This window comes from Cynocephalus volans, chromosome 3 (assembly GCF_027409185.1).
Source record: "Cynocephalus volans isolate mCynVol1 chromosome 3, mCynVol1.pri, whole genome shotgun sequence".
NCBI lineage: Eukaryota > Metazoa > Chordata > Mammalia > Dermoptera > Cynocephalidae > Cynocephalus > Cynocephalus volans.
The window spans coordinates 172882428-172903503 of NC_084462.1; the positions used below are offsets into that span (position 1 = coordinate 172882428).

Sequence of the window (21076 nt, forward strand, 5' to 3'; positions counted from 1 at the left end):
TAAACAACAGAAATTTATTTTTTCACATTTCCTGAGGCTGGAAATCTAAGGTCAAGGTGCTGACAGATTTGACTCCTGGTGAGGGCTCACTTATTGGCTTACAAACAGCTACCTTCTCAGTGTCTTCACATGGCAGAGAGTGAGCTCTGGTCTCTTTTCTTATGAGGACACTAATCCCATCATGGGGGCCACACCCTCATGACCTCATCTAACCTGAATTACCTCTCAAAGGCTCCACCTCCAAATACCATCACATTAGAGATTAGAGCTTCAATATCTGAATTTGGGGGCACACAAACATTTGGTCCATAGCATCCCTCCTGGAAGTTGGGGGGGGGGTGTACTGCATGAGCTACCATTCCCCTAAGGCCAGGAGGGGCTTCAGCATGTGTGGATCCCTTTACCTCCTGCTGCTTGTGCATATGACCCCCAGTACAGGTGCTGCTCAGGAAGGAGGCCGTCAGGTGTGCTAGCCTGAGTCTACTCCCTGGCTTCTAAACCCAGCCCAGCACCCAGGGCATGACTGAACTCGGGCAGGCAGGGGGCTTCCCCTTCCTCATTTGCTAAATGAAGGTATCAGTTCTCAGTTGTGGAGTGGTTTGGGGGATCAGAGGAGATGAGGACCGACTTGGTCAAGGTGGTTTCTAGCACATAATGGATGGTCTGATTATAATTTACCCTCTTTTCAAAACATTACTTGTTCTGGCTCAAGATGCATTATAGAGCTGGCTGTCATCTCTGATCTCAAAATTGGTCAAAGGGAGTGGATGCTGATGTGGTCCCTTAAAATGCGAGGCACCGATCTTGGTTGATTTCCCCACACCCAGCACTCTTCCCTGCCTTCCAGCCAGCTGGGGTGGGGAGCTGGGGCCTCTGGAGGGCTGCTGAGGGTCCTCTGCACAGCCCAGCCACGTCTGGATTTCCTCAGCTGCCTCCTGTGGCTTCCAGCAAAGCCTTACCCCCACCCCGCCCCCATGCTTCTGGAAGGGGCCCGCCACCAGCCAGCCCCTCACCCACGCTGAGTCCCAGCTGAAGGAAATGAAAGGATGTCATCTTTTCCTTGAAATTTTTTGTCTTCTGTAAAGTCAATTCAACATTATAAAAGCAAAATTGGAAGAGACAAATCATCCCTGTCCCCTCCACCTGACCACATTTCTTTTTTGTATACTCTCTTCCCTTTTTGTATTTAACAGTCATAGAGCTGAAATCATTGCACATGTAGCCTTTCGATTTCTGTACATGTATTGTAGTATAAACAAATTCCATGTTTATACAATACAGTCTTTAGAATGTTCTCTTTTAAACTGAATTTTTATGAACTTTTTTATTATGAAAATTTCTAACATGTACAAAAGAAAGAATAATAAAATAAACATTCCATTTCCCCCCACCCTCCTTAATAGCAAGTATTAACCATTATTAACTCATGGCTGCTCTTGTTTTATTTATTTCTCCCATATTATTTTGAAGCAAATTGCAGACATATACATTTATATATAAATACTTTAGTGTAATCTTTAAAAGCTGAGGACTTTAAAAAATATCCTAAGGCCATTATCACACCTAAAAATAAAGTACCATAGACAGTGACCATTTTTAATTATTACAGAATCAATCTATTGAATGTTATGCTGTTAGTTATTGAGCTGCAGTCTTATTATTGAATATTTAGATTGTTTGCAGTTGCTGGTGTAGATAATGCTGCATTGGACATCTTTGTGAATATGTGTCTTCCTTCCCTTTTTGATTCCATTATGTGTAAATAAGAGTTTTTATCAGACGTGGTTGCATAACAAACCATACTAAAATTTAATGGCTTTAAGCAATAACATTTGTTCAGCTCACAGTTCTGCAAGGGCAGTTTAAGCTGGGCACAGCCATGTAGCTCTGGTCTTGGCTGGGCTCTCTCAGGTGTCTCTGGTTAGCTGCAGGTCAGGAAGGGGTCTCTGCTGCTGGGCCTTGGCCTTTGTTTAACTGGGGCGATGAGGATGACCCTGCCACTTGTCTTGGCTTCCAACAGGTCTCCCGGGCTTGTTCTTATCCAGGAGACAGGGGTCCAAGAGGCAGTGGACATTTTCAAGGCCTCTGGAGACCTGATCTTTCCTCCACATTCTGTTGGCCAAAACAAGACCCAAGGCGAGTTCAAATGCAAGTGGTGAGAGAGTAAACTTCACCTCTTAATGGGAATGTCAAAGTCACTGCAAAGGACGGGGAGGGGTCAAGTGTTGGGAACATTTCTGCACATGAGAGTGTGTGATCTAGCCCTGTGCATCAGCCAGGCAACCCATAGGCCCTTCTTTAGTTAGTACCTGGCAGGGGCCCCTCTGGAGCTGGGCATGGTGAGGGGTGGCAAAGTCAGGTCCTAGCTTTGGGGCACTCCGGGTGCTCATTCTTGAATGGACTGTACAAGGAATGCATGCCTGTCCATCATTCAGAAAGCTCTTCTGAATATCCACTGTGTGCTCAGCTGAAGCCAGGTCTTCCCAGTCCTGGTCCTCCAGGAACTTGGCCTCTGTGTGAGGAGAGGAGGCTCACGTGGGTGACTGAACGAGGGGTTGGTGGGTGCCATTTCTCTGTGTGGTGGTGGGGGGGTTTGTTCCCACTTTGGGGCCTGGCATTGCCTGTGTGACAACCCCCACGGTGAGCTTCATTTTCCTCAGCTGGAAGAGGAGGAGGTTAGACTATAGGAATCTCCAAATTCTAGAACATTCTGATTGGGAGAGCCCTTGGGGTTTTCAGTGGGGAAACTAGGGTGAGTCCCTGGCCAGAACTCACTCCTGCTTTCTCTTCTTCCTCCTTGTGCTACTGGGCGCCTATATCATTTCCAGATTGCTTCCAGACCCAGAATTTCCTGTTGTTGATCTGCCTGTGTGTTTCTTCACCAAAACGAGTCCTAGGAGAGTTGTTTGTTTACAGACATCGTTGGCATCCCTCCATGACAGGCCACATGGTGTGAGTGGCCAAGTAGTGCCATGGCCGTGATGGACAAAGCCCTGTCCTTTGGAGCTTTAGTCTGTGGGGATGGGGTGGGGAGGGGAACAAACATATCAGCTAGTCAGTTGGGTGCCGTGGTGTGCAGTTTGAGTTTTACTGCACATGATAGACGAGGGCAAAGGCTCCCATCAAATCACCCCCAAAATAGTTCATGAACATTGGGGACTCTTTTAAAAGCTTTGGGCTGTGCTGTAACCTGGCCTTGTCTGAGCATGTTATCTTCTGACAGTGTTAAATGTTAAATGAAAAGCTTTGCTTCCAGCATCCCTGGGGCTGTACTCAGCCCTCAAAGGGGTGAATGTGTCCTGGAGCGGGCAGTTCTCTAGGCTGGGGAACACACCTTCTGGGCACAGGGACGCCTCTGTACCCACAGGGCAGCCTGGGCTTGGGTGGGTTTCAGTTATTTCCCTTCCCTCCAGCGCCAGCCAGAGTGCCCAGAAGCTGGCTTTAGGAGAGGAGGGACCTAGGTTTAGACTTGCTTCTGCTACTGTCCAGCTTTGTGGTTTGGGGCAAGTTATTGAGCTTCTCTGAGCCTCAGCTTCTGCATCTTTAAGATAAACAAAGCGCTTCTTAACTTTTATGGTTGGTGTGTCAGTTGAAATAATGAGTATAAAACCCATAATTCACTGCCTGTCACATTTGTTTTATTGCAAATATCACAAATACCTATAGGTCCTTAGTCAGTGTGGATGGTGTTATCACTGTGGTGTTGCTGGTGTTTAGGTAGCGCTGTGGGTCTGGGTTGGACACTGTGCTGGGTGCTAGGAGCACAGAGCTGTTCTCACACCTTGGGAGCTCAGTTGGTCGTGGGGACAGACAGAAGCATTGAAGGGTTAGAGGAGTTATGTGCAAGGAATGGTGCAAGCTTCTCTGTCTGGGAAGGTTGAGGAGGCTTCCTGTAGGCCATAACCCTTGAGTGATGTCTTTGAGGGCAGAAGGGGTGCATTGGGCAGACAGGGGTGGATTTAGTAGTCTGGGTAGTGAGCATGTGAAGGTGTGAGGCTGTGAGGCCAGGGATCCTCCAAGCAGGGAGTCCAAGAAGTCTGGGCTAGGAGCATCTAGAAAGCAGAGCAGTGGGGCCAGGGGAAGGAGAGCCCCCTGATTCTCCTGTGACTGCAGCAGGTCTTGTCCCCACAGTGAATGGCAAGTGGGGACTACACACATACCAAGTGATTAAGAGCATAGTGCCTGGAGGGAACTCCTGGGCTTAGATTCTGGCTGCCCCACTGGGAAGCTTGGTGACCTTAGGAGGTCATTGCGTGTCCCTAAGCTTCAGTTGGGGATAACACGGTCCCTGTCTCACAGGGCTAGTGTGAGGGGAGATGAGATGTCTACATGTAGTGCTTAGCACAGGGCAAGCACAAGATGACAGGCTTTTAACCTGGCTCCTGGGGGCCGCGTCCTGCTGACAGCCTCTCATTGATGTAGCTGTCAGGGTGGTGTGTGGCCTGGTGCTGCCCATTTGTCTGTGTGAGGCCTCGTAGGCTGGCCCAGGGGATGTCCCCTCTTAGCCTCCTCTGAGCCATGGGCACAAGTGAGTTTCCAGAGCAGGTTGACAGTGCCACAGCTCTGCATCTTGTCCCCTTCTGCATTCTACAGTCACCCACAGAGCAGCCACCTGCGATGTCTGTCCTCTGACCAACTGCCCTGGCAGAGACTCCTCCCCCAAGGCACCGTTCCAGGCTGGGAGGAGAGAGGGAGACCCCTCATGTCCTCAGGTGGAGCCATTCCTCAGCGCCTCACAGAAGTTAAGTAACTGCTGCTGGACGGCACAGGTGTAAGTTGGGGTGACCCCCCCAGACCCTCCCATCTCCTGGGAGGGGTGGAGCTGAGGCAGTGGTGGGTGGTGGGCTGGCCAGAACATTCTAGGAGCTGAGAGAAGTTCAGTGTGTCTGGAATTTGGCATTCGAGGCGAGGCCAGCTTGCACAGGATCCTGTAAACAATCGTTGCGGGAGTTTGGGCTTTGCGCCGAAGGCCACAGGAGTCATAGCAGGCCTGTAAGCTTGGCTGCTGGGTGGAGGATGGATCAGAGGCAGCAAGGCTGGGGTTGGGGGCTTTGGGGTCGGGGCAGGCTGCTGTGATTGTCCAGGCAATGATGGTCTAGATGGTGTGGTGGCAGCAGAGATATGACTGATGGTCAGATCTGAGGACTCATCAGAACCTCGGTATTCAGGGTGTGGTTCTGGGCAGGTGGCCAGCACTCCTGGGAGCTCATGAGAACTGCAGCATCTCCACGGACCCCAGATCCATGGACCCAGGATCTGAGTTTCAACAACATCCCAAGGAGGCGCAGTGCACACTGCGCATTAGCTTTTGGGGATCGCTGGTGTAGAAAACCTGCCACCCCTGAGGGTCCGGCTGAGGGAGGGAAAGAGATTATATATGGGCAAGTGCAGACCAGGGGTGGGGCAGGGCTGCGGAGATGGCCTTGGAGAGCCCAGATTCCTCCCTGGGAGAAGGGTATGATCACATCTCCCCAGGGTAGCTTGAGGACTGGAGCAGTTAATGCTACAGGCTGAGAGTGCTCTGCTCTAGAGCAGGGGCCCATCCTTTGGGAGGTTTCTCTGTGAGTGTGGGCTGCATCCATGCCATGGAGCTGGGTGTTGTTGTTCTGGTTCGGTCAGTGAGTGGGTATTAAACCCACACATGCCTGGCTGTGGGTAACAGACAGGACCCTCCTGCTTTGACAATCTGCCGTTCTGGTGGGGACAGAGGGTGAAGAGTGTGTGGAGGGTGGGAGCTGGGGGGAGGTCATTGTGAGGACCAAGTGAAGCAGCAGCCAGAAAGGCTGCTGGGTGACAGCAGGGCTAGGTGTCACCAGATCAGATGACACGTTCCTTTGGGGGAAGATAGTGATCGTGATCTGGGGGACCTTGGGGAGCAAGTGCCCTGGTGTGAGGGGTGTTGACTTAGTGGCTGGTGGGCAGCCCTGTTCTTCCTGGCACTTAGAGGCTGGGCGTGGCCCAGTGTGGTGAGGCTGGGGAGCCAAGGAGCCCTGGTTGTCATGGGATGGAAGTTTGGCTGGCCCAGTTGGCATCAGCCAGGACCACATCACACCCGGCCTTGGCTGGGTTCAGCACAGGCTCTGCCCATCAGCCGTGCCTAGCGGCATCCCTGGTCTCTACCCACTGGGTGCCAGTACCACCCTCCTCCCTGAGTTGTTACCACCAAAGATGTCTCTAAGCATCACAAGATGTCCTCTGGGGACCAAAATCGCTCAGTGGAGAGCCAGAGCTGGTTGAAGGTCCTTGGCAGTTTCTTTCTGGTTCACAGCCCAGCTCTGTTGCCACCCAGCCAGATGTGTCTCCAGGCAGCTGGTCAGGCCTGCTTTGGTGGCTGGCTTGCTGTCCTCCCTCACGTCACCCCCTGCGTGGCAGCATGCTCATGGGTGCTCGATGTGGCCTGGGAGTCAGAGCACCTGGGTTCTTGCTCCAGGCCTCCATGGTACCAAGTAAGGACCTCAGGTCTGGAGGTTAGGAGTCCTGGATGACAAAGGCTCTCCTGGCCCCTTGTTGGAGACCCTGACCCTGTCCCTTTACCTCTCTGAACCTTAGTTTTCTCATCTTTGAAGTAGGGCTATGACAGTGCTTCCATGGATGCTAGTGAGGATGGGCGATACTAGTGTGTGACCCCTGCACCCCCAGGCTGGCTCATCGTGGGTGCCTGATGACAGTGTGTTAATATCCCCCTGACTTCCCTGTAACTGCAAACAAGTCTCTCTCAGTTCTGGGCCTTGGTTCTATTGTACATAAAATAGGGGTGGGGAATGGGCGGGCACTGTGAAGTGGAGGGCCCACAGCTAGAAGACACCGCCTGTGGGAGAAGGGAGTAATGAAGGCCCGCCACCGAGCCAGAGCCTGTGATGTTTTAAAATCTTCAGGACCCCAAACCCAGGGTCCTGAAGAGAGCTGTGTGCCAAGGCCGGGAGGGCTGAGCTGCCAGGTCTGTGTGCTCTGCTCAGGAGTGGCATAGTAGGAAGCCCAGGACAGCACCTTTTCCGTTATCCCCTGAGGCGGTGAGGACCCAGTGTGACAGGAGCGTGGACTATGCACTCAGGCATAGCTAGGTCAGCATCTCTGCTTTTCCTCGACTGGATGAGTGGTTCATGTAGCCTTTCTGAGCTTCAGGTCCCACATCTGAAGAATGGGGGGGTGGAGGAAGAGGCTTCATGGCTGTGGCGACATGGGCTGGATGTTCACTGTGTCCTCCAGCAGTATCATGAGCTACACACCATTGTCATGCCCATTTTACAGGTGGGGAAGCTGAGGCACAGAGTACAGCATGGGGCCCATAGGAGGGGAACAGTAGGCTAAGCTGCCCTTGTTATTCTTAACTGGTTGCCTTTGGCGTTTGAGTCTGAAAATCAAAGACCCTGATGATTAAAAAAGGAGAAAAGAGAAAGATGTGCCTGGTGGCTTCTTGGGAAGGGCCCTGAGCCAGATGTGGAGGGGGCAAGGCTGGTCCTGGGCCAGCTTTCCTGGGCTGGTGCTGTCCCTGGGCAGCTGGAAGTGCTTCTCTGGGAGCCGTCTGGCCCTGGTGCCTTTGTTGGCTTCAGTATTTTTTGCCAGCAGGGGCCTGAGTGATCTTGCTGACGGTAAAACATTCATTGGGATGACGCTGTAATCACCCTGCAAGAGACACTTGAAATTATCTGCATTTGGGAAGCTCATTTTAAAGAACATTTTTTCTTCTTAATTATATGCAGTCAGCCAGCCAGTGTTATTGGGGATTCTCTTCTTCCCTCCTCAGCTGAGAGACCATCTGCTTTTCTCTCCCAGCCTTTCCTTCCAGCACACAGCAAGCCACCTCCCTGGGAGAAGGGCTGCCAGCCCTTGGCTGCCTAGAGGCCCCAGTGAAAACTTTGCGTGTGATTGTTGGGACAGGGGTTGAGAGGGAGGGGAAGTGGAGGGTGATGCTGGACTCTGGTGTGGGCTCCAGGATGGGTGGTGGTGTTTGGGGTGGGAGGCACGGGCTGGTGGAGAAGGTGATGAATGTGACCTTTCAGTTTGGACATTGGAGTAGCCAGGACTCTTGGGGATGTAAATGACAGAAAAGCCAGTTTAGATGAGCTTAAGCAAACAGAGAATTTCTTGACCCAGGTAATCAAACTGGCACAAGAACAGTCCCAGTCCCTTAGGGCCCTGAGACTTGCCTCCTGGCCCTGTCCCCCTCACCATGGCCCAGCCACCATGATCTTTTCTCACTTCTAAACTCTTTTCTACCTCAGGACCTTTGCATATGCTGTTTCCACTGCCTGGCAGGCTTTTCCCCTCCTCACACCACTGGCTCCTTGTCAACCTTTAGATTTCAGTGCAGCCCCTGACTTTCTGCCTCAGCCTCTCGGGTGTTCCTTTCAGAATGTGTCCTTATGTCATTGTCCTTATTGCAGTTGTCCTTGTTCACCATCCCCTCTACACCATAAGCTCGAGGACAGGAACGCTTTTTGTTTTCTTCACTGTTGTGTCCTCAGCAGTGACACTGTTAACTCATAGTAGCTGCTCAAGAAGTATGCAGAAGTGGATGAATAAAAGAATGCCTTGGGCCGAAAGGTGGCTCATGAGAAAGCCAGTCATCAGGAGGAATTTAGTGTAGGAAAACCCTGGCAAAATAAAAGAAAGCCCCCATTTTCCACCCCCTGCAAACTGGGCTTATTCCTGTCCATTCTGAGTTTTTACCATGACAATTGGGGTTGTTTGTGGATAGTAACTAGCATACTAAGTCAGGGAAGTGGGTGAGGAGATTAGGGTTGGAGCAGAATGGGCTCTGTGCATTGTTGGTTTGGGAGGATGCACCGTCTGCTGGGCGCTCCAGGTCTTGTCATGGACTGCTCTGCAAGAGGGCCACTTGAGGAAGAGGCTTACAGAGTTGTAGATGGTGGGCAAGGGGTGGGGGCGGATAGCATGGGCAGGTGGCCGGAAATGTAGAAGAACCAGCCTGTGGGGCAGGGCACAGGGGCAGGGGTGCTAGGAACAGGCAGGGTGAGGATTGGGCACCTGTTGCAGAGGCCCAGATGTCGGGGGGGGGGGCAAGGAGAGCCCAGGAGGGCATGACTGGGCAGTGGCAGGAGTCACTGGCTGGAGGACGGGTGTGCAGGGAGAGTGGGGAGACCTACCTTGAGGACAGAAGCCTGTGTCTCCCAGGGAGTGGAGGCTGCCCTTTGCTGGAACTCAAGTGTCTCCCCTTGTGGTTTGAATTAGATATTCCTCTTTTTGGCATTTCTCACTTTTGCCCAGGGTGCTGGCTCTTGGCTTTGGTTTGGCAGCTGCTGTGACCCACTGTGTGGGACTCTGAGGGATTTATTCCAGCTGTTTGGGGCATATTGCCATGGCTCCTAGCTGTAGAGCCTGGCAGGGCCAGGAGACCGAGCAGGAAGGAGGTGGGGGCATGTGCCCACCTGCCCGGAGCTGGCCCTGGTGCTCCTGCTCTGGGCAGTGGGCCCTCTGAGGCCTCAGGCTCATTCTCATCTCCTCCAGAGGCCTAGCTGGGCTACGCTTTCTCATGAGCTGCAGTCCTGTGACCCCCTGATTTCTCTCTCTCCTTGGTAATTTCAGAAACCTTAGAGGTCGGGGGGCTCCTAAGACATTAGCCCTGCCCCCTTCCTCATGGATCAGCCTCCTCTCCCTCACTGTGGGCATTTGGCATCTGCTTGAATCTCTCCCAGCACGGCGTGCTCACTACCTGCCTTGACAGCCTTCCTTTGGGAGCTGGCACCCTCTTTCCACGGTTGAGCTGAATTCGGTTTCCTCATCCCTCCTGCTTGGAAGAAAGGGCTCCTTCTGCTTGGAAAATTTGACATTGTGGTCAGAAGGAGCTGTCAACTCTGAACAGGGGAGGAATAGGGATGCCATCTGCTCCGCTTCTGGGCCTGGAGTGACCCAGGGCGTGTCCAGCCCACAGTTGTCCTGGGATGCCCGAGGCCAGTCATGGCCCCTTTGGAAGTGCCTCTGGGCCCTCTCAGGGGCTGTTCCTCAGGACTTGGGGCCCCTGGGGTAATGGTACCCATGCCCCCAGCCTCTTCAGGAAGGATTTCAACCCCCAATTGGGGCAGTGGTGAGTGGGGGAGGAGAGGCAGCCCTGTCCAGAATGATTTCTCTTCCAGAAATTCCAGAAGCCCCCTAGGGTGACAATAGCTAATAATACTGTATTGTTTATTTCAAGATAGCCAGAAAAGAAAATCTTGAATGTTATAACACAAAGAAATGATAAATGTTTAGATGATAGATATGCTAACTAGTCTGATTAGATCATTATACAATACATGCATGTATTGAAACAACAAACTGTACCCCATAAACATGTACAATGGAAAAAAAAAATCCCACCCCAACAGAGAAAAAAAAAAAAAAAAAAACCTCATGCCCACAGACGTGGCAGGACCCCCACTGTCACAGGGGTATCCCTTCTCCCAGGGAAGTCACACAGTGCTGTGGCAGGAGGAGACTTCTGTTGACAGACAGACCTGAGTTTAGATTGTGGTTCTGCTTATTACCTGCTGTGAGTCTTCTGGCAAGATGCTTAACCACCCTGACTTTCCCCACTTGGAAAAATACAGCAGTCAAGTCCCCTCGTGCAGCAGCTGAGAGCAAACGTGAGCAGCAGCTCAGCGGCTGTGCAGGGCCTGGCACTCACAGCCCCTCCTGGCCCCTCCTCCTCCCCTGTCCCTTCTCTTGCCTGGCATGGGGAGAACAGGCCTGGGTGGGGAATGAGGGAGCCCAGGAATTACTGGTGTTGGCCTGTTGTTTGCTTGGGTTGTGTCCAGGCCTTCGGAATCCTCCTTGAAATTTGAGGGTCTCAGAGCTTCAGATGAAGTGCTGCCTGTGTCTAGAGTTGGGGTGTTCATTGCATCTGGGAGCGGTTGGGCCCAGCACCCCCATACCTATAAATGGGGAGCTTGACAGGGCCCCGTTGGGCCTTGATGTGCCCGGGTGCTGGGCCTGGTGCCCCATCTGGATTCCGACTCCATTTGCCTGTGTGTTTGGAGAGTGTCTGTGAGTGCTCAGAGCCACTTGGCAGGGCTAAGGGATGTGACCTTCAGTGGAGCCAGATGGCCTTGGGGTTGGGGGGTGGCTGGCCTGGGCATCTCTCACGAACCTCACGATGAACCTAAGGGTCAGGAACTATCACTCCTCTCCCCAACTTAACAGCCAAGACTTCTAGGTCTGGGACCATAGGCCTCTATCACTCATTCCTCCCGCTTCCCTTCCCTGACCCTTGGCCCTCTTCCCTGTTGTTCTCATCAGGGACCTCTGTGACAGTGTTTGTGTGCCCAGTGCCCTTAGGCATTCTGCAGGCTCCATGTGAGGCTGAGCTACAGCCTCCTCCTTGTTGACTGTCAAGGCCCCCAACACACTCCTGGACGAATCCTCATCTGTCCTCACCCACCCAGGAACTCTTTGAGGAAGCATCCAAGACCCGTGGGATGGCAGAGCTGCAGGGCCTTAGTGTTGCGGTGGACAGAATAAGGCCCCTGCTGATCCCCACCAAAGATGGCCAGCCCCCAGTCCTCAGGAGCTAAGACTGCTCCCTCCCTTGGTCAGAGGGTGTGATGCAATTACAGATGCGATTGAGTTCAGGACCTTGTCATGGGAGATGATCCTGGATTACCTGGTGGGCCCAGTGTAACCACGAGGATCCTGGTGGGAGTGGGGGCAGGAGGGTCAGAGAGAGAAGGAGATGTGATATTAGAAACAGATGTCAGAGTGATGTGCCCATAAGCCAAGGAATGGGGACAGCCCCTAGAATAGGAAAAGGCAAAGGATTGATCCCTCCCTGAGCCTCCAGAAGGAAGGTGGCCCCACTGACCCACTTTAGACTTCTGACCTCAGAACTGTAGGAGAATACATTTGTGCTGTTTTTAGCCACCACACGTGTGGTGATTTGTTCCAGCAGCAATGGGAAATGACTACAGAGTTCATACACGCTGCCCTTCTCAGGGCCCAGAGGGTGAAACTGTGCAGAGAGGGGAGGGCTGGGTCAAGGACAGAGTTGGAGTGTGGCCAGGCGGGTGGCAGACCTGGGCTTCTCAACTCCCCACCCTTAATCACAGACCAGCGGACAAAGGCTGTTGCCTGACTCCTTGGGAGTTTCTTCTGACCTTCCATCCTGTAAATATTTGAGGGGTTGGGGAAATGTTTGAGTGAGGTGCTTTGTGGTTTAAAGTTTCTGATGTGGGGGGTGGGGTGACTCCCACCTTTGCTTTGATGTGACTGCAGTTCTGGTGCTTGTGGCCAGAGGGGCCCTGAAAATCCCAGTGCTCAGAGACCTGCCCTTTGCCCCTGCTGCTCCTGATGCCTGGCAGGCCTCCTCCGGGCACGCCCTGACAACCTCCTTCCTGCTCCCCTCCAGGGCTCAGCTCAAACAGCAGCTCTTCCGAAACCTTCCGGGCCTCCTCCTCCATCCCCCAGGTGTGTGATCTAGGTGGGGACCCCATGCACACACGCCAGAACATGCAGCATGTACTTCTCTGACCTTCCCTGCGGCTGCCAGCATCTCTAGGCAGGGCTGGTGGCTTGGGGGCCCTCTGTTCCCAGCCAGCCCAGCAAATGTTTGACAGAAATGAGACGGGGCAGTCTCTGTGCCTGTAGGGGAAGGCACAGCAGCAGGGCAGAGACCCCTAAACCCCAGGGACTGGAATAATCCTTCTCATGGTCTTGGAATCCAGGGGCCAGGAGGGCACTTTCACTGGTAGGGAGTGTTAGCAGAATCCGGGTGGATCGGGGAGATGCCCCGTCTCCTCCAGAACACAGCCTCTCAAAGAGTGTCAGCCTCCCAGAACGCAGGCCGGGACACTTGTGCTGCTATTTTAAGAGAGTGTGGTACCTTGAGGATGAGTGCTAGAAAACTCAGACCTTCCTGGGCAGGCTTCTCCCTCCCCCAGTGAGTTGAGAGAGGGAAATGTCAGCTCAGGAATTTCTGTCTCCCTTCCCGCAGGAGCTTACCTTGCTCATTAGGCCAATATTAAAATGACTTCGCATTCTTGGGATTAAGAAACTGCAGTGAAGAGAGCAGACTGGATCATTAGTGAGGCAGGCTGACTGACAGCTGGGAGTGGGGAGGAGGCTCTGGGGCAACCCAACCCTTCCAGCAGCCTCATCCTTCCACCAGCCCCCGTGGGCCCCCTTTCCCTGTAGCACCCCCAATCTCCCTGCAGTTGAGGGCTCATCCCTAATAAGGGGAAAGAAAAATTACAGCTCCTACAAGGGAGTAGTAAAAGACTCAAAAACAATTTCAAGCAGAGAATTTTTATTTTAAAAAGTAGAGGTGTGTCAAGCACTGTTAAGGGAATAGACTTAACATTTGTTTTTAGCTGAGAGTCAGGATGGTTTCTGATCTGAAATGTGTATACTTTGTATGCAGCAGAACACATCCTCGGGTGCTTTCCAGATCCCCCTGCCTCGTTTTCTCCTTTCTGAAAATTGAGGGGTGGGGTTTCAAAGGCTCCCCAGCCCCTGTGCTGCTTTCAGCCCCTGTAGCCTTGTGAACCTCTCCAGGAGGTGCTGGGAAGGTGAGTCACTCACTCTGCCTCTCCCCCAAGGCCCGGGTTCACGAGGAAACGCTGCGTGCAGGGACCAGGGGACTTGTTCTAGGTCTGATGGAACACGCTGACTCAGGCTGCTGCGTCTGCACCCAGGCTCTGTCACCTGCCTTTCTCTCCCGTGGGGTGCCCATCGTGGGGGACAGTCTTCAGTTAAGGTGGCTGGTGACTGTCCAGTCAAGGGAAGAACCCCCCACCCTCCCAATAAAAAAGACATATGGCAGCTTCCAGTTTATCTGGTTCTCCTCGGGAGCTGTCCAAACAATTCAAATGTTTGTACTGGCTTTAAACTTCTGTTCATATGTTGTCTTTATATTGGGCCATTTCGGTTTCTGGAACTGTTAATAGGAGGAAAATCCAAATTACAGAACAATCAGCAAGTGAACCAGGATGCTGTGGAGTAGGCAGGTGGGCAGGGGCGGCTCAGGGCTGGAGCTGTCATGCAGCAAGTGTCTGCAGGGCACCTTCCACGATCAGGTCTGTGGGGGCCAGGAATGCCGAAATAGAGCACACAACCTCTCACCTCAAGGGGCTCATGGTTGGATGGGATGGGGGGTTGGGTGGTGGTGCAGGGGTGGCGTTTGAGGCAGTGAGAACAGCATGGCCCTCTGTACCCATGCTGAGAGAGAGGCCCAGTCACCTACCTATTCAGGAATCCTGAGTCCTTGGGAGACATCTGGGGGCCGCTGGGTGGTACCTGCGGGCCCTGCCCTCTGCGGCAGGGAGAGGTTAGGAAGGTAACTCAGGTTGTTGCTGCGCATGCCTGGGACTTTGAGGTGTTAAAGGGCCTTGCTGTTGGGTGCCCAAAATCGGGCACGTAACAAACCGTGGTTTGAATTGCTTGACTGAGGATGTGCTGGCTTCCTGCTAGCATCATTACACCCTTCCCTCCCCCAAGTGATTTTCAGCTCTGGGTGCAGGTGCAGCTTCTTGCTCCTTGCCCATGGATGGGAGGAAGGCTACATTTCCAGGTCAATCCCCTCTACTGTGAAATTGTCCCTTGGAGGCCAGGCCCAGCCTGCCCCCGTGGCTGGGCTATTGTGCAGTGGCTCGGCTCCTCTGTGGCCAGCCCTCAGCTGTGCCTGGGTGGGAGGCGGTGGCTGTGACCTTGCATATTGTGAGAAAGCAATTCTTGATGAACCCAAGGGCCCCTTTTTGACAAACTTCACTGTTCTTTTGCCGCTGCTCTGCTGTCTCTGAGTGCCTGGCATTCTCCCATCTGTCACTGGCCTTCCCTGTCTTTGTTGGTCAGAGGGCACATCCTCTGTGTCTCGGCAGGGCCCTTGCTCCCCTGCTTATTCACCATTTCATGTGCTTCACTTGCCACAGCCCTCAGGTCCTCACGCCTGCCCTGGAAGGTCCTCTTGGGCTAGAAAGGCAATACCCATTTCACAGATGTGAAAGATGAGACCCAGGGCAACTCAGCAACACATCCCGTGCCAGCCACTGGTTTTCACGGGAGCCTCCGCCTTTTGTGTCCTGCTCTGCTGTGAGGCAGGCCTGCTGCTGGGTGGAATCCATCATCCCAAAGTGTCTTGTGTTAACCTTCCTCACACTAGATCCGGTGGCTATGCTCCAGGCCTTACGTGGCCTTGTTGTGGCGTGGGCACCATGGACGCTCTTGAACTCTACATTGCTGGTTCCTACTTCTGCTTTTGATCCTCTTTATTGGACTCCTTTATCATCCCCTCTCCTACAGCGCTGGATCACCCAGGGTAATTTCTGCCATCTTCAGGAAGTAGTAGCTGCTGTCACTTACAGAGCTCCTACTGTTCAGTGGCCAGTAACAGAAACTCAGTTTAAACTGGTTTAAGCAAAAATCTGCAACTGCAGATCCGGAGAGGACAGCCTCTAGGGAGGCTGGGTTGGGGTGGATCGGGGCCTGGACCTGTGGTGAGAGAACTGCCTTCTTGAGCCTCCGCCTGGCCTATTCTCCCGGTTTGGCCTGCAACTTGTGGTCCGTTGGGCCTACTGACAGCTCCCAGGACCTGTTCTGAAAAGGAGCAGGACTGGCCTGGCTGGAGTCCCTTGCCCATCCTGCAGCTAAGTGAGGTGGCAGGTCGTGTGCATCTGGAATGTGCGTGCAGCCCCTCAGAATCATGTGGAATGGGGGGGCAAGTCTTGAAAGGCAAGAAGGCAGGTGACAGAACAGTGAAAGTAACGAAGTCCCACCCCACTAGCAGCTAGGCACCCAGACACACTCCTTCCCCTGGGGCCCTGTGGGGTGGGTTCTAGGATTCTACCTGCTTGACAGATGAGAAAACTGAGGTAGAAGATGCAGGTGTGTCTGGTTCCATGTTCTCTTCTTGGGGACACACCCTACCTCTTCTGCTTCCACCTGCCTCCCAGACTGTGTTCTTTGAGCCTAAGCTCAGTCCTGGGCTTCTAACCACTTCCATCACTCCTGTGGTTGAAGAGTGGACTGTTCCTGTCTTCCTGCAGTGTCCTGTTCTTTCCTGCACCTGGTGTGGTGCAGACCCAAGGGGCTGCCCCTAAGCTGCCCTTCCCCATGTCCTCCCCCAGCAAATCGGATCCCGCTTCTGGTCATCAAGGTCAAGCATGAGGAGCTGCTTCTTGTGAATGAGAATCTGCTCCCATGACTGGCCGCTCTCGAGCAGCACCTGGGAGCTTGACAAACCCTGAGTCCCTCCCAGGCCTGCCCCCAGACCTCCTGAACCAGTCTTCGGGAGTGGACTTCAAATGAGTATGTTTGACTAGCTCCATAGGTGATTCTTACATCACCTGCCCTGACATATGGGACCCATTGGCTCAAGGGTAGAAGCCGGGCTGTGCGGTGACATTCTGGGCCCCTGTGTCCCCGCCTACATCTTCTGTCCTGTTTCTCATCCGCCACCTATCCCCTCGGCGGGTCTTATGTGCCCACACCCCCAGACACCCTTTGGGGAGGGGGCACTGCTCACGTTATTCCTCTTTAAAGACACCTCCCCAGTGTCTGTCTGTAGTGACCTTTGCTTGCTCTCTCAGATGGCAAATGCTGCCTCCTCCCTGAAGCCCTCTGATTGCTATTCCTCCTCCCCAGAAAGGACTGATCATGTTGTGAGTATTTTAAATTCCCAAAGGGTGTACTCTCCTTGGACTTATGAGGAGAGGGTTCCTTTTGCAAAGTGGGTTTTTGCTTCATCGGTAATCTAGCTTTTGGAAAAACATGTTTATATTTATGAATTGTGGAGCAGAACTCTGCCCAAAACATATTAATGTGGTATTTATCAAGAAAATGAGTTTTAGAGCCTATGAAAATTGTCTCCACGTGCAGGTTTTTAATTAAATCCTTTAATTATTAAGCTTTAACTTTTATTGTTAATTTTTTCCTATAGTTTTAGAAGTAACATATATGAGTATGTTCATTGTAGAAAACAGAACATACAGGAAAGTACAGAGGAGAAAACACACACAGCACTGTGCTGTCGTCACCCAGCCCCGCATCACAGTTGACACTGCAGTGGGTGCTATCCCATTTCTTTTCCAGGTTCATGAATGTTTCAGTGGGCTTGGGTTCTGTGCTCAGTGCTCCAACACGACAGTCTGGTGGCCCCACAATGGGCGTTATTTCAGCTCCTCTGTGAGCAGAACTTGGAAGCTTTTGGTGGTAAATCCTGAGCTCCCCTCTGCCTTGTTTCATCCATCAGTTGATTGATTCATGCTTTTATCAGGCAGCTATTTAAAAAATAATTTAAAAAATATTTTTCTAGTTTTTGGGAATATGTTATAGGCACATGGCACAAAATCCAAGAGATGCATGAGGGACAACACAGTGAAAAGGAAGTCCATTCCCCCCTTGCCCTTGGGCCACACTAAGATCATTTTCTTGTAGCACTTTCAGACTTGTTCTGTATACACATAAGCACACATCCTGCCCTGGGTGTTGTCCTTCAAAACAGTGATTGTCTACAGCACACAGGGTGTTGCACCTTGCCGTTTTCACATGGGCGCATGGAGAACTTCCTTCTTTTTTACTGCTGTGTTGTATTCCTTTGACTGTGTGGGGGGTGTTAGTGACCACTCTTGGGGGTGGGGGTCTTTTGCTATCACAGACAGTTTGGCAATTAACATCCCAGAGCCTGAATCATTTTGCCATTTGAGTATTCCTATGGGGTGATGAGGTGAGATTATGGAGTTGGGATTTTTAGGAGGAACAGTTAATCACTTGGCTACTAGTTCTCTGGTTTCTCTTCCCTCTCTCATCCCCATGTTCCTCTCTCTTGCCCTTTGGTTTCATGATTCAGTTCCGTTTTTTGAGAGGGGTCATTGGCAGGTATAGGAGTCAAACCCTCGGCGTTGATGTTGTCAGCAACACGCTCTAACCAACTGAGCTGACCGGCCAGTCCTCATGTTTCAATTTCTGAACTTTCTGGTTATGGCAGGATTTCAGGAGCTTCCTACTAGGGACATCAAGGTTGTCGGTGCCTTTGTTCTGCAGAAGTTCCTGATGAAGAAACGAGCCACGACAGGTTATTTTATTTTCCCTGGAGGTCGTAGTGGTGTGTATGGGATTCCACCACTGGGGGGAGTGTGAATTTCCACCTGCTCCCTCCATTACACTGAGGTCTTAGAGATTGGAGACCACGCCTGCCTTTCCTGGTGCCTCCAGAGCCAGATGTAGCACACCTGGTGGTTACCAAGTACCTGTGGGTGGGGAGAGCGACTCTGAGGCCAGCTCCTGCACTTCCTGAGTCTCCCCAGCCTCAACATCCCCATGTGAGTAATGGGGCAATCACCGCCCCTCCCTCTCAGGGCAGCTGAAGGCATTGGTGAGCAGCGAGGGGTGTCTAGTTTGCATGTGTGGCCTGATGAAAGGGGAGCCGAGCCCCCATTTTCTGCAGTTTATCTGGTTCTTGGGTCTCTGAGCAACAAAGAACTGTGGTGGCTCCTGGGAGCTCAACCCCACTTAAAATTTCAGCCGATCTTTTCTAGATTACTTTTTTTGTTGCTTTCTTATTTTATGTGTGCCATCTGTTTTCACAGTTAGAGATCTGTTTTTTTTTTAAGGAATGGGGGAGGGAGAGCTGTCTGGGATGCTGTGAAATGTGGACTGATTGGAAGTGACTGCAGTTGGCCTCATAAAGAGATGAGAGACACACACTGGGGGATAATCTCGATGCCAGCAGGATTCACTCAGAGGGAAACCGAGGCCTCAGCCCAGAGCCCAGCAGAAGCCCGCTCCACCTGGTGTGGGTCACTCATGCACCTCTCTTTCCCACTGTGGAGATGCCTCTCCCAGTGTGTGGTCCACATTCTTGGTCATTTGGGTTTTAAGATTTCCGTCCAGGGCTTACTGGTTAGCTCAGTTGGTTAGGGGATGGCCTTGTAACACCAAGATCAAAGGTTCAGTTCCCTGTACCGGCCAGGCCCCCCCCCCCCCCCCCCCCCCCGCCAAAAAAAAGCAAAAAAGATTTCTACCTTGGAGCAGAGGCAGGGGAAGGAGAACACTGAAGCGAGGCTGGCGAGTCCCAGCAGCTGTGTGGCCTGGGGCAGGTTCCTGCCACTGATGCTCCCTTTAGTTTTGTCACCTCTCAAATGGGCCAGGACAATCCAGGCTCTGCGGTATCCACAGGTGCTCAGAAAGGGGGCGGGTTGTGAGCTGACAGTGGGTTGTAGCACAGGTTCCTCGTGACACTGTGGGTTCTGGTGCCCTGGGGCTATGCTGTTGTGTGTCTAGCCTGTCCCTCATGAGATCATGCAAGCAGGTGGATATTGTTGCCATTCCTTTTGGAACTGCAGAGAAGCTGAGTGACAGCGAGAGACCCTGGAAGCATCAGTCATAGTGGTTCTCAAGCTGGGTTCCGTGAGGCCCCGGTTTCTGTGGTGTCTGGGTTGGAGGGAAGGTCGCTGAGCACTTCTCACAGTGGGACCTGGTCAGCTCTCATTTGCTTCTGTCTTGCTGTCTCATGTAGTGGCTCCTTTGCGTGGTGGCTCTCAGTTCCGGCTCTTAGAATGTACGCAGGAAACATTTGTTGGATGAGCCTGCAACAGGTGTAAGAATGGGTAGGTGTCATCTCCCTCAATGGTGCTGTGTGATGTGAGATGGCTGCTCACGGTGGCCCAGAGGTTTCCTGTGGGCCTCGTGCTCTAATCCTCCCTTAGTCCTTGAGCCACACAAGGGCCACACTGTGGCTGTTGGATCTGTGGGGCCCTCTGAGTGCCAAGACAGGACAGAGCATGGGTAGCAAGCTTAGTTTCTGCTTGTGAGTGTCTGTGTGCCAGGTGGGCACCATGGCCGGGCACGGGGCACATATAGTTCTAATTTGGCACAGCCCTACTCTAAGCTCAGGTGAGTAAACCACAGACCCCTGGCCTTGCTGGTCACAGCCTTCTCTGTATAGCTACAGGCCCCGCCTTTCTTCCCAGCAGAATGTGTGCAGGAACGACAGGCAGCTTGCTGCCTTGGTTCCTACAGATCCTGGTGGCCCCACACCAGCACTCCTCCCTGGGTGATGGAGATGGGTGTTCTGGAACAAATGGAGGGAGAGAGATAGCCCCCAGTTCTTTGGGAGTGTTATGTGCATGGGTGGGGAAGGGTGCTGTGGGTCATGGGCGGGTGGGGTGAGTCAGGGCACGTGTGTGGAGGAATGGAGGCTGTGGGATTGTGAGAGAGAGGGGGCAGGTGGAGCATGCCGGGTCCAGATTGCAGGTATGGTGTGGCAAGGGCCGTGTTGGTTGGACCAGGAACCAAAGGATGGGCAGGGCGTTGGTGGGGTCAGAGGTGGCCAGGGCCAGAAAAGCAGCTGCAGCAGGACTCTGAAGGGGTCCAGGGAAGACCATGGCTTCCCTGCGCATGAGAGTGGCAGGCTATGGCAGACCTGGGAGTTAGAACTGATCGCAGCACACGGGAGCCATGGGAGGTGGTCGAGTTAACAGGGGTGGCCGTCAGCGGTGAATTATTGCGTGGGGAGGGTCTTGGAGCAATCCACACTGGAGCTCCTCCAGCACAGGCCTGGCCCCAGGGTTGGAGAGAGACTCTGGCTGTAGGGCTCCCCAGGACTCCAATCAAGGCCCCTGGGGAACCAACCCTTTCTTTCAGCTGCAGATGGCCTTGAGGGGTGACTAGGAGCTCACAAACCTTCCCCTTGAAAACAAGGCTGTTCTGGGGATGGTGGCGTGAGAGGTGTAGCTGCTGGCTCTCCTCTCAGTTCTGCCTTCAGCTGGATGTAGTGAACGTTCTGGAAAGAACACCTCCTGCCTGCCGGAGTAACCTTTGTTTTCTTTGTTTTCTCCACAGGAAGCGAGGGATAGAAGTCGTACAGGTGAGTACAGACCGCGTCCTCGCCATTTTTCAGGTAGGGCCTTTTAGTGCTGGCCTTCCCCTCCTCAGGCATCTGGGCTCGTGGACCTCTCTTCACGTGCGCCTTGCTGTTCACTTTCCCCTGTGGATCTGATACGATTTCCGCCTTGGGTGCAGACTCCGGTTGGTGGATGCTTGGGTGTGGAGAGGTGCTGTGGCTTTGTTGGTGGATGGGGCTGGCTGGGGGGAAACAGAGTCAGCTCGGGAGTTGGAGGGGGCACAGCAGTGCTTGGGTTGTTGGGGGAAG

General features: G+C 52.9%; 1 protein-coding gene across 3 annotated transcripts in view; it reads left to right on the forward strand.

Annotated features, from left to right (window-relative positions):
* ITPK1 (inositol-tetrakisphosphate 1-kinase) overlaps window positions 1-21076 on the forward strand; it is a 171894-nt gene that overhangs the window by 15737 nt on the left and 135081 nt on the right. For all 3 annotated transcript variants that reach the window (XM_063089648.1, XM_063089649.1, XM_063089650.1), the window contains exon 3: window positions 20767-20791. In XM_063089648.1, the coding sequence (XP_062945718.1) occupies window positions 20767-20791 (25 nt within the window). The remainder of the gene's footprint in view (window positions 1-20766; window positions 20792-21076) is intronic.